Consider the following 13,605-nt stretch of genomic DNA (forward strand, 5'->3'; position numbering starts at 1 on the left):
TTGTGAAATCTTCTAGAAATGCGCCTTTGACTTCCATTTAAAAAGCTCGCACCAGGCAACATGATAGTACCCTTGCAGAGGTCTTTTTTCTGTGTTACCAGCTGTGCAGACCAGCTCACCCCTTCCTGACAATTCTTCACTCAGGAGATCTGTTGTTGGTTGTGCAATCTGCCTCCTATTGAAACGAATCTTTCTGGTCTTTGTTCTCCTCACACAGAGCAATAATGAAGGTTTAAATCGAGACTGTTCTACAATTAAGGGCTTTAATTCTCTCTGTATCTTAAATAGGTATGTTGGAGAATTTGTCTTTTTTTTTTTAAGAACAAAGAATATCCTTTAACATAAAGATGGGCTATTTCACTTGCACTTTTAGCTACAGGCAGTCAGCATACATTAATTTGGAGTATTAGAGATCTTGGTATGCACCGGGTCTTCTAACCTATAACTTGGCAAGAAACACTCTGATGGCTTGAGAATTGGTGAGCTTAGACCTTTGTGGCCTTAATTAAAGAGCTGTTAGCTGATATGAGCTTCTGCCTGCCAGACATGACACCTGGCCACCGTGGAACAGTCTGGTGGCTTTTATATTGAGTGTGGGTGTTGCAACAGATTATGGATATTTCTGCAATAACACGTGGGCATTAATGTCAAGTATTTTCCTTCGTCTGTATTGTAAGTCTGCCTTTTACACTTAGAATGTCAAAGTAATAGAATACATTACAATAATGCATACAGAACAAGGAGTGTATGTAAATCTGATACACAACATATCAATCATCACTAAAAGATCAACACTCTCTTTTAAAGATGTTAGCATGAAAATTAAAACCATGATTTGAGGGGAAATAGCCTGACTGTCTAGAGCATTTCATTAAGAGGAACGGCCCTGTTCTTATTACTGGTTACTTCAAAGTCATCAGACTCACTGACCTTTGGTGGCCTCAGCTGTATACCACAGAAAGCCCTTGCTGTTCGTAGCTTCCTGCTTGCTCCTGGCCTCCTAAGGGGTGGCCAGCACTGGCTGGGGGTGGTTCATACTGCCCCAGCTGTGATAGTAGATCCAACTCATGTGATGGGGCTGAGTGTCAAAATTACATGCCCCTCTGAATCATAAAGAAACTCCCTCATGCACATCTGTGAATGTATTTTTAGTTCCTATATTTCCAGTGTATACTTAAAATGAAGATACATTTCTGAAATTACCAATATTTATTGTGGTTAAAACACAACTGGTTTCTTAAGACAGGGTTCTCCTGTATAGCCCTGACTGGCCTTAGCCCTGATGTTTGGAAGGCTATATTAGTTGTGTTTTAGTTTTGTTGTATGTGCGCCTTTTTTTAAAAAATAATTTAGCTGATCTTAACATCATAAAGATGTTAAAATAAACAGATACCCATCACGTGTTAATGGGATGCCACATAACATTTTGACTTGTATATACTATGCATACATTTTGAGTATAAAGTATCAGCGTGTAGCTTGAGCTCATGGCAGGGATTACTGTTGTGTCCCCATCATGCGCTGTGCCCGCCAGCCCCAGCTGCAGCAGAAATAAAAAGATCAACTCTATGGCCCGTGGTAGTGGTGGTGATGGTCATAGTGATGCTACGGAATGATTCCTTGTTAAACTTGTAGCTTCCTCAAGTAACGAGGTTTGTTTTTACCCTTTCTCATACGCAGGTGGAAAGAATTGTTGACAAAAGGAAAAACAAGAAAGGAAAGACAGAGTACCTGGTGCGTTGGAAAGGTTATGAGAGTGAGGATGACACGTGGGAGCCAGAGCAACACCTCGTGAACTGTGAGGAGTACATCCACGACTTCAACCGGCGCCACAGCGAGAGGCAGAAGGAAGGTAGCCTGGCCCGTGCCAACAGGTCCTCCCCCAGCAACGCCCGGAAGCAGATCTCCAGGTCCACCCACAGCAACCTCTCCAAGACTACCCCCAAAGCACTTGTAGTAGGCAAAGACCATGAGTCCAAAAACAGCCAGCTGTTGGCTACCAGCCAGAAGTTCAGGAAAAATACAGCCCCTTCTCTTGCAAACCGCAAAAACATGGACCTCGCCAAGTCAGGGATCAAGATTCTCGTGCCTAAGAGCCCTGTAAAGGGCAGGACCTCGGTGGACGGCTTTCAGGGGGAGAGCCCTGAGAAGCTGGATCCTGTAGAGCAGGGTCCCGAGGACACCACAGCACCAGAGGTGACTGCAGAGAAGCCCATTGGAGCTTTGCTGGGTCCTGGTGCCGAACGAGCCAGGATGGGGAGCAGGCCCCGAATACATCCACTAGTGCCTCAGGTTTCTGGCCCCGTGACTGCTGCCATGGCCACGGGTTTAGCTGTTAATGGAAAAGGTGAGTGTCTGGATGGGCTGTGATGGCCTTTGCTCTTATTCTGGTCATTGACCCTAGAGGGCATATGCCTTCTCTAGAAGAGTCCTTCTCATGTCCTCCTGGGGGGAGGGGTTCACACAACTATGTCCCAAGCCTTTGGGAAATCGTGACAACTTCTCTTTTCTTTCCTCAAAGCCTTTGGCGTTCATCTCAAATCAGCCCTGACTCTCCCCTTACTGCCTGCGGCTGTGTCATCACCCCTCACTGCTCGGTACAGGGCCTCTCCCGAGACAGTCTATGATGGTTTGTTTGTTTGTTATAACAAGCTTAGGAAGCTACCTGCCTTCCTGCATCCCTTCATACAGTTTAGTTAAGACTCTACCTGCAATTTCTCATGCAGCCACCATAGATTTAGAGACCATACTCATTGCCATGAGCATGACCAGAAATGCTTCCAGTGAGGGTGTCTTCGAGAGTCTGGTCTGTTTCTTGATGCACAGTGGCCAGATGCTCTTGCTTCTTGTTTGGGAGTAGGAACTCTCGGCACACTGCTGGGCTGTTACCATCTTGCTTCCACTCAGCCATGACCTGCCCATTTCTTAAGATTCCAGGGGCTCCTTCCCTGGATAATACACATCTTAATGGCTGCCTGTTTTTCAGGGTTCCTCATCCAGACCCCACTGGCCATTCTGGCCTTTATGTCTTAACCTGTCTTCGTACCACAGCTTTCTCAGGATTGATTCTGTATGAGGGACTGCCAATACTGCCCAGAGGCTCTCGCTAACCGTGCAGGTGCTGCTGTAGTGTCGAGTCCCAGTCCCAGCTCCAGCATAGCTTTCCGTAGCTCTCCTGCCCCTTGCCTTTTGACACCTCCCATCCGTTTCACATAATTGAGCCGGACGGTACCCTCAGAACAAGCTCATGAGTCTTCTCACTTGAGTAGCAAGAACACTTCTGAATGCTCCTGGACCACTGCCCCAACCCATGCAGGCACCATGACAACACCCCCTGGCCTCTTTCTCATCCGCCTCCTGAGCTCCACTTGGGTTGCAGGCTCCACCTCCTGGATCCCTTCTCCTGGCCTTCTTACAGTGGTCACTGTGTGTGCCCAACTCCAGTTTCGTAGACTATTATACCACACAGTGGTGTGGGGTTTCTTGGGAAGCTACTTAGCTCCCCAGGTAAGAGTAACATGAGCGTACTGTCAAGCCTGTCATGGTATGTGCTGCAAGTTTCCCTCTTGGCCTTGTATAGAGTTCAGCCTTCCCGCCAGCCTGGTTCCAGAGCCGCATCAGTCCCAAATAAACACACAGGAGGCTGTATTAATTATGAAGCTGTTGGACTTGCTTGCTTCTTACTGGCTAGCTCTGACTTAAGTATTTCTCTTACCGGAGAAAAAGGTCTGAACCTCTTGTTCCTATGGCGGCTACATCATGACTGCCTGTGTCTCTTTCCCAGAATCCTCCTCAACTCCTAGTCCCACCTATCTTGCTTCCCTATTGGCCAACAGTGCTTTATTTACATATACACAGAACATCCCCATCAGCCGTGGCCCTTGTATGGTACCCTAGCATTTCCCAGATACCTACTAGACCCAAGGTCCTGCTCTGCTGGTGGCACATCAGCCTCACACAGGATGGGTGCTTACTTATGCGCCTGATGACATTCCATAACCAGGAAGATCACAGACATTCATAGGTGGAGGAGACTCTTAATTACTTGCTTGTGAGTTCTGGTTCCCACGTAGGAAATCCAAATCCAGAGAAAGTAAATGTTCATAGAAAAAGCTCTAGACTCAGAAGGAATCAAAACAAATGTCTCAGTTCATCTCCTGTGCTGTCCCCATGGTGCCTCTACTAGTCAGGGGCTTCTGTTGTGTATTTATGACTTCATGCCAGGCACTGTGCTCAGCTCTGGACACAGACGAGGACAAGCACAGTGGTTGGCAAAGTGACAGCCTGTGAGGCAGACCCCATACACCACCTGGTTTTATATGGCATGCAAGCTAAGAATGGGCTTCACTTTTTCTAATGGCTCTTTATGTGAAAATACAACAGAGTGACATTGTGTGTCTGTATATAAAATCTGACTAGAACACAGTTGAGTTCTTCTGTGTATGGACTATCCATGGTTGTGTTTGCTACAGGGACAGAGATGAGTTCTGATAGGGGCCCTGTGGTTAAAGCTTGCTGGTTCCTGCAACAGGAAGTCATCCTTTTTTTGTTTTTTTTGTTTGTTTGTTTGTTTGTTTTTGGCCTTTGCTTTCCCTTATATTTTAAGCAGAACGTAAAGTCTTCAGAAGACCTATAATTCTTTCTCTGTGTTGTTAGTGGGAGGGAACTTATTCAAACCTTGGACTTAGCAAGGCTGAGAATGCCAGTGAGCTTCTCTAAACCCAGAAGGCCAGCTTTGGTAGGTTCTGCACAGTGTTTCTCTTGCTCCCTCATGTGAAACCAGCATGAACAGCACCCCCTCTTTTAACATTTCTACAGTCTGCGAAAACCCGCCCTCAGCCAAAGCCGCTGGTCCTTGTGTGAGGAGAGGGTACTGGCTCTAGTTTCAGATTTGGTGGCTTCCCACTCTTAGAAAGTTTTCACACCAGCTGCAAAGGTCATGTGAGCCTGAGATCTTCAGCTTTCAATCTTGCCGTGGAGCTCGGTGTATTGATGTGAGAGTAACTCCCTGAGACTTATTTCTTAGCCCCTGTTCCCTTCACAGTCCATGCTCGCCTTTCTGCTTGTTGATCAGATAGAGTGCTGTGCTGGAATGGAATACTGCCGAGAACATAGTTTCCACTGAGGGGGCAAATAGAAGCCACTTGGGAACGTGGACAGTGGGGACTGATCTCTTCTAGCCTATGTCAAGTCTAGATTTGTAGATTAATAAAAATGAATACCTCCCTGCCTAGGGCCTCCACCCCATTGGCAAGTTACTTTCTGAGATGCCAAAACAGCTAGACAAGACTCAGGTAGACCAGTACGCCCTCCTCCTGGGGCAGAGAGATGTGTTTCCTGTCCACTGCACTAGCATGGAGGCCAGTGGGCACAGGGGCGAGACTGTCAGAGCAGTGTCTGCCATGGGGCTGGTTCTGAGAAAAACTTGTGAATGCTTAGAAGGTCCAGGAAAGAATGGGACAAACCTTCCTGAGAGCCATGCATTCTGACTCCACAGTAATGAGCCGTGAGACCGAAGCTCCGCTCAACTATTGGGCCACATGCATAGATCTTTTAAGCAGTTGTTTGTTTCTACTTTGCAGATTAATTTTAGAGCTGTGTAAGAAAACAGATTTTGTTTTTCTAAAACTAATTGAAGCAGATACTGGTTGAGTTGTTGGGAAATGAACCATCTTTCTGTTCAAAACATTAATCATGTGTTCAAGGGATGTATTTACCACTGAAAGCAGCTTAGAGTATCTGACTCAGAATGAAGACCATTTTAATATCAAATACTTTTATAAATAACTATACACATTTGGTTTTTAGCTATTTTAAAGATAAAAACAAAGGCTTAAAAGGAAGATTTATAGCTTCTCTCATTAATGTAGGAAAGGTGTTTTCCTACTCCTACACTAGGAGGTCAGAGGTCATTCCTTGCTCTAATTACCTAGGGAATTAATTTTATAAAAGAAACAATTGCTATTAAAAGCTGTTCTGACTTTATCTGTTCACACATTCAAACATGTGACTGTTCCATAATTCCAGAAGTAGGAAATATGAAACAGCCAGGAAACTAACATGCACGCGCGAACACACACACACACACACACACACACACAAACACACACAAGTAGATCCTATAATTATTAGCACATGGAGCTGCCTGTTATGCAGGTTGACGCCAACCACAGTCCTGGGACAGTGACTGGAAGGCCTTATCTTGCCTGCATTCATCTCCCCAAGGATGTGGGCTTGTGGCTTGGTTTACCTTTCTTACTTTTAGGAAAGTGTTAAGTGCCGTGTTAGCAGCTCCTCTTTAGTCCCATGGGGATAATGATGCAGGGAAGATGAAGTCAGAAGGCCGGTGCCCAGCAGTCATACCTGGAACACAAGGAAATGTGTGCTTGAAAAGAAGGGTATAGTTGTACATGCCCACAGTGCTGTACCCAAGAGGCTGCGGTGGGGGGATTAATTGCTGTGAACTTGAAGCTAACCTGGGCTACATAGTAAGTTCAGGGGCATGGAGTGCTACAGAGTAAAACCGGAGAAACTGAAATGAAAAGAAGCATATAAGTGAAAGTATATGTGTAAACATTTGATTAATTGGGGAGCTGGAGAGGTAACTCTTGGTAAAAGCACGTCCAGAGGACCATGGAGTTCCCAGCAGCTACATCGGATGACTTACAACTCTGTAATTCCAGTTCCCTAGGTTCAGAAACCCTTTTCTAACCTCTGTGGGCATTTGTATGCACATGGTATACACATAGACAAGCAGGCAAACACATATTTAAAATAACAATAAATTGTTATTTTAAGAAAAGATTCTTTGCAGGGGCTGGAGAGATGGCTTGCTGCACATGCGTGAAGACCTGATAGTGTATTCCAGCACCCACCTGCCTGAAATCTCAATACTGGGGAGGCAGAGGCAAAAATCAGTGAGTGCTGGATTCAATGGAAGCCTGCCTTATAAAGTCAGGTTGATGACTGGGGAGATGGTTATTGGTTGAATGAGTTCTGTAGGTTAAAACGCCTGTCACACAAGTGTGGAACCTGAGTTTGAATTCCCCAGAGCCCATGTAAAAGCCTGGCACTACAGAGCAAGTAGATGCTACCTAAGGAGCTCAGTTCCTGTTGGCCAGCTAACTCCTCATAGGCAGCAAAAACCAACAGAGATTGTGTCTCAGATGACATACAGGCCAGGGCCAACATCCAAGATTGTCCCCTGACCTCCACACATGCTTATGCCCCTGAGAGAGAGAGAGGAGAGAGAGAGAGAGAGAGAAGAGAGAGAGGGGAGAGAGTGTGTGTGTGTGTGTGTGTACACATTGGGTATAGCCTCCTGTGTAACCTTATCTCCTGATGCTTCCTCTCACTTCCTCCTCACAAAACAGCTACTTAACATGGAGGTGGGTTACAGAAGCTAGAACCCAGCGAGCAGACATTTAAAGCAAGTACTTGAACAGCTCACAGCCTCATGATAATTGACACCCACAAACAGGACGTGTGACGCTCAGTAGCAGATGGAGCCTTTGTTCCTAGTGATGAGTTTAGTGTGTTTTAGAATTCTAAGACCAGCTCTAGCCATTATAAAATTTTGACTATCCCCAAGAAGTCTGCAAAGTATGTAAGTAGAATCACTTTGTTTTAAAACATACAAATGTGTAGGTATTTGCCAATCAGTGATGTGTAACTCAGACCCTTAGGAAAGAGGGTACTTGGATATATCTCAGTGACAGAGCATTTGCCTTGCTTGAGCAAGCCACTGACTGGGCTTGGTCCATACCTACATGTATGCATACACAGACAAATAGGATAATTCCATTAGCTACTTGGAAGAGTAAAATAAAAGCCTTTGAGTGTGAGCCGGTCGGTGGTGGCGCACGCCTTTAATCCCAGCACTCGGGAGGCAGAGGCAGGAGGATCTCTGTGAGTTCGAGGCCGGCTGGACCGACAGCCTCCAAAACAATACAGAGAAACCCTGTCCCGTAAAAACCAAAAAAAAAAAAAAAGCCTTTGAGTGTGAATGGAGGGCGGTTTCTTGAAAAGCACATTATATTGTATCACTATTTCATCTAGTTTGGATTTCTTTATAGTAAGCCAAGAATATACATTAGCTTATCCTAAGCTTTGGTTTGCTTATTTTTTTTCTTTATACTCTCAAGTCCTCACATCTAGTTGGACAGGCATATTTAGCTAAGTCTTCCCAAAACATGTGCTGTAGTTTTGAAGTATTAAGTAATACTTTGAAGTCACTTTTTTCTCTCTTTCTCCTATGTGTGTTAGGCTAACTGAACTAGTTATGTGTCCCTATATACTCTTAGTGTCTTCCCTGTGAGACAAGTGAACTGAAGAAAAAGGTATGTAGGGCACTTAACTAGTTTTGTGCACATGCCACAGAAACAAGGAAGTAGCCCAAGAAAGAATTAGATGTAAAAACGTATGTGCCCTTTTAACAAAGGACAGTAAATTGTGGAGAAGGTGACACAAGGAAAAGGTGAGCTTCTAGGGTGATGGCAGAGTTGTGAGTAGATACACGGGCACATGTGAGCAGATGGGTGCACACTAGCCTGGGTTCATTCTCTCCTGAGATGACTGTTGCTTCTTGGTACCAAAAGGGGGAAGCAGGTAGGAATGTGCCGTGCATAGATTCACAGTTGAGGGCAGGGCCATATTCTGATTCCTTTCAGGCACTCCCCATCCCAGATGGCATGCCAGGCCTGCCTGCTGATCCTCCCCTGCTCAGAGATGCAGGCTCTGTGGGGGATGTCTCCCCCTGTCTTGTGAGTGTATTCTAGTATCTTCAGGGATCCTTAGGACACTGGACAGTACTTTCCTGGTGATCCACCTTCAGCACTCCTGTTGCCAGTCTAGAAACTGACCAGATGTGAGCTTTTTTCATTTTTATTTTATTATTTGTGTGTATGGGTATTTGCCATGTGAGTGCCTGGTACCCTTCAAGGCCAGAAAACAAAATTAGATCCCCTGGAACTAGAATTTACATATAATTGTGAGCTGCCATGTGGGTGCTGGGAGTCAGCCCTGGGTTTTCTAAAATAACAGCCAATGCTCTGAACTGCTAGGCCATACAACTGTTTACCATAGGCATTATTAACGTGTAATGAGGGATTTTCTGTGGTCAGAAATTTTAAGCTATATAAATTGAGTGTCATAGTTGTTAGACCAGTGTCAGAAATGCCTGTGTACTCTTTATCCAGATATCCCAGTTCATACTTTGCCTTGTTTTAGTCCCTTGCCTTTTCTTATGTCTGTGGTTGTATATGATTATGTGTGCAGACAGATTTCTTCAGCTGTCTGTGAGCTGGCAACTTACTGTTGTAAACAATGGGGCCAGTTGAGGAATTTGATGTTGCCAAAATGCTGTCTGAAAAGCTGTCAGGATTGTTACCTCTCGTTTGCCTGTTCTTAAGAAATATCTTAATCCACGTCACAGTAGTTGTGGGGTGGGGTTGGAAAGCAGCATCTCATGGTTCGAATTTTAAAGTGGGCAAACTATGGCTATTTGTTTTTTTTGTTTGTTTGCTTGTTTGTTTTGTTTTCCTGGTCTCCACCTTATCTTCACCTTTTCCTATTGGTGGTTTCAGGCTCATGCACAACCTTCCTCAGGAATCATGCTATCTCTTCTGTGTGCTCGAGCTGTCGTGCTGTGCAGAGGGAATACTTGTTCGTGGTTTTTGCAACCCACTCGTGGACTGGCTTGTCCATGGCAGGATATGGCCCCGTCCTTAGGGGGCAGAAAACCCTCAGATTCATTTGCATTAATGAGATACTTCCCAGTTTTGAATATACCAGAGGGTCTTAAGATTAATTTAAAGTTTCACATAGTATAATTTAAAAGAAATTTGGGTTTCTTTGAATCAGATGTAAAAATGTAGCTCTAGTTTTTTGCCTTTGGAATTTTGGATGTCACAGGGAAAGAAGGCAGGGTATGTTTTCAGGTTAACTTCTCCTGTCTATAGTATTTTCTTGATGCTTAATTATTAGCTCTTAGAGCATGGGAGCTGAACACCAGTCCTCCGTCCCATTGGAATCTTGCATCCTCCCATCTTGTCTGCCACCTGCAGCATGTGCCGAGTCTTGCAGTACTCCTCCAGTGGCATTCTGTCTCAGGGTGGGAGGACTGTGTCCCCAGCCGTCCAGCATGCTACTCTGTTGCCTTTGTTCTGCTTAAATTCCCCCAGCATTGTGCTTCCTGGCTCGTGTTGTCTTCCTGTTGCAGGCAGGACTGAGTGTGAAAAAGAAGGTGACTTGATTGAAGTGACTCCCCACAGTTGATAGGAAAGTAGGGTCTACATTAGAACCTACTCTGTTTCCACTGCTGTCAAGTGAGCGGCAGTCAAGTTTTTATAAGCCTAATTCATGCTACCAATAGGTACTGTGTTAGTCGAGACTTTTTTTTTTGTGCCTGTCTCAAGTAAGTGTAACTACTCAACATGTAGTCAGATCCGCCTCAGCTGGCCTCTCTGTGCTGTTTGCCTCATTCAGACAAACCCTGCCCTCCCAGGGTACAGTGGCTGGTGCCCTGACCTCACAGTAGGCAAGTGAAGAAAAGCTTTTCTTCCCCAGAGCTGCAAGGGGACAGCTAACTTCGCCGAAATTGTCTGACCTAGCAGAGGGCTAGGGTGGTTTCCAAGGGAGTCCCGAGCTAGAAACAGGCATACCTGAACTGTAGCAGTGAATAGTCTTGACACAATTAAAATCGCCAAGTACATTTAAATACGGTGCTTTCCAAGGACTGAGATTGTCGTGTGTTTAAGAATTAATCATTTGAGTAACACTTTCGAGTTATGTCATATTTCAGTGTTTAGCCAGCTGACTCATACAGCCTAGTCCTCCCAATGGAGCTGTGCTCTGTACTCTGTTCCTGGTAGACCATGCTCTCTCCATTCATATTTGGATATCCATATCATTATATTTTGATACATGTTGACTGTTCTTGTCCCATCTGTGGAGGATATACTCTGCCTTCACTTGCATCTATTTATGACCTTGTACACACTGACCTTGTTCATACATAAAGGGTATTGAAATATAGGGTCAAGGATCCCTGGAAGGAAGATGCTAGAGAGTAAATCCCCAAGGTTGTTTAGCTTTGGATAGCAACACCTTAGAGTAGCTTAATACGTGGGTTGAGGGCTTGGATGAGATTGGGTTTCCAAGAGGAATCTGAAAAAATAAATCTGATGGGAAATGATCTTGGAAAATCTTGGGTAAAAGAACTGGCTACTGGCCAGGCATTGGTGGCGCACTCCTTCAATCCCAGCACTCGGGAGGCAGAGACAGGCGGATCTCTGTGAGCTCAAGACCAGCCTCCAAAGTCACAGAGAAACCTTGTCTCGAAAAACCAAAAAAAGAAAGAAAAAAGAACTGGCTACTGCTAGCAAAAAGCATTATGAGTACCAAGAAGAAGGTCAGTGGATTAAGGGCCACACCAAGGGCTGAGCTGTAGTGATTCCTAGGTAAGTCTCAAATGATAAGAACAGAGAATTCCTGTAAATTGGAGTCAGAGGAGGAGGCTTTTATGCCTGTCAGGACAAAGTGGTTTTGATCATGCCAGTGCGTGCCTGGTTTATATTGGTACCAAAGACACGCAAGCACTTTCCTCATGCGCTTGGCACCAAAGTCTATTCATAAGGCCTCACACACCACTCTTTCTTTCTGACGCGCTTGGGACCGTGTAGAAAGCAGACCAGAGATAGTTAGCTCTGGTTTGTTAGTTAACCATCAGGCCAGTTAAACCTCAAGGTGGCTGCTGTCCCGATATACTGGATCCCTACAGAAGAGCCGTGAAGAAAGATCCAGAAGGATGCATACATAAATCCTTCAACACTTAAGGTTATGGAAATGGGAAAGGCAGCATGGTAAAGTTAGCAGTTTGGGATTCTCCTACATTGTTTAGTTCAGTTTCTTACATGTAATAGTGTAGCGGATGTTTCTATGTAATAGTAGTGTTTAACGGATGTTTCCGTGTGCATGAGTAGGTTGTTGGACTTTTGTCACTGCTCTTCTCATTACTGCCTGTCTTCTGAGAGGATGAGTGGGGAATGATTTGACAGGTGGCTGGAGAGACAGAGGCAGGGTGGGCTTCCTGTCCACAGGCACCTGCACATTGGCACCAGGGAATCGTGTTGCCCTCTGCAAGCACACCTGGGCGGCATCTTCCTGGGAAGCATGTAGACCCCACCAGCAGAGCTTAGTGTCCACAGTGAACTCTTGCTTCTAGAAAAGGTGATACCCAGGCATGCTCTGCCTGCTTCCTCCTTGTTACCCCTTGATGCTTTCTGTCACTTTTCTTGAGCTGGCTTCTGCTCTTTGCTTATTTGCCTCCCAACTGAAGATGCACCTGTTGTGACTGTTGAACTTGCATCTAGTGTCCTGATGCTAACCCTGTGAGCATTCTCACACTTTTCTGTCCTCCCCCAAACCTACCTGCTCCTCTCACGGCCTTCTGGTGAAGAGTACTTGTCCCACAGTGCTCCAAGGATGCCACTTTCTGACCAAAGCCTGAGTTGTGGTACCTGTCTCCTATTCCAACATTACTGAGAACTATGTGCTCTCAAGTCACAGCCTTCATTCTCACTCATCTCTTGTCACCTAAGATATGGCACCAGTAGCTGTGTGCATGGTACACTTGGAGCGTGCTAGCTCATGACAGCAAGACCTGTCCTTACTGCAGTAGTGGTGACTATCTTACTGAAGAGGAGCCCCAGGCTGTAAGGCACCAATGCCACAATCTTACTGTATGTGTCTATGTGTCTGCATCTCTTTCCAAGGCTTTGATGACACCCTAAAAGGTGACAATGTCTTCTTTTTTTCAGAAATAACCAAGTTTTAAGATGAATGCCCCTTAACTAGTCCCTGCTCCTGTCCAGTCGTCTCCGTCCCGTCCCGTGTGTGGCCCCCCCCCCGTTAGCAAACTTCTTGTTTCCTCAACCCCTTTGCTTCAGATTAAAGGCATGTGCCACCCTCAGGCCATTTCCTTTCTTGTTAAGCTGAGTGCCCTACTGTTAGCCCTGCCTTGTTTCTTCTCTGGGCATCCATGGTTCTTGAGTTATTTCTGCCTTCCAGCTGTTGCAAGTGCCCCTGCTTTTGCTTCTTTTGGATAAATAGCAGAAGTAGAATTGCTATTTTATGGAAGTTTGGGGTCCTTTCCTTAGTAGTTTCCCCTTTGGCTGTACCATCTTAGGGGCTCCCATTTCTCTATGTTCCCACCTCCCTAGCTGGTTCTCCTCTCTGGCTTGTGAGCCAACTGTTAGTGTAGCAGTGCTTGTCGTGGCATCTGTACTCAGAAAGTGGCTGTTGGGTGTACTGGACCTTGAAGAGGACACTAAGAACACTAACAGTATCCATTGGGAGCCAGGCTGTCCATGTGGGGTTCTGTTTGTCCCATATCACCCACAACCTTGCCTTAAATATTGGGGAGCCTCTTTCTAATTATACATCCCTTATTAGGTGGGGAGAACACAAGCTTCCTACATAACTCAGGCTGGCCTTGAACTTTGCCTTCTGCCTTTGCCTCCCGTGTGCTGGGATTGCAGCCCTGCCTCCCCTCCCGCCTTTACATATTTCTTTTAAATGAAGTTAATACACTTCTCTTACAGCCGT

The 13,605-nt window shown here is 45.4% G+C and overlaps 1 protein-coding gene across 6 annotated transcripts in view; it reads left to right on the forward strand.

Moving 5' to 3' along the window:
* Cdyl (chromodomain Y like) overlaps positions 1-13,605 on the forward strand; it is a 211,022-nt gene that overhangs the window by 151,636 nt on the left and 45,781 nt on the right. For all 6 annotated transcript variants that reach the window (XM_040755826.1, XM_040755828.1, XM_040755829.1 and 3 more), the window contains one exon: positions 1,681-2,347. In XM_040755826.1, the coding sequence (XP_040611760.1) occupies positions 1,681-2,347 (667 nt within the window). The remainder of the gene's footprint in view (positions 1-1,680; positions 2,348-13,605) is intronic.

The sequence above is a fragment of the Mesocricetus auratus genome, unplaced genomic scaffold (genome assembly GCF_017639785.1).
Source record: "Mesocricetus auratus isolate SY011 unplaced genomic scaffold, BCM_Maur_2.0 Super-Scaffold_100013, whole genome shotgun sequence".
In the NCBI taxonomy this organism is placed as follows: domain Eukaryota; kingdom Metazoa; phylum Chordata; class Mammalia; order Rodentia; family Cricetidae; genus Mesocricetus; species Mesocricetus auratus.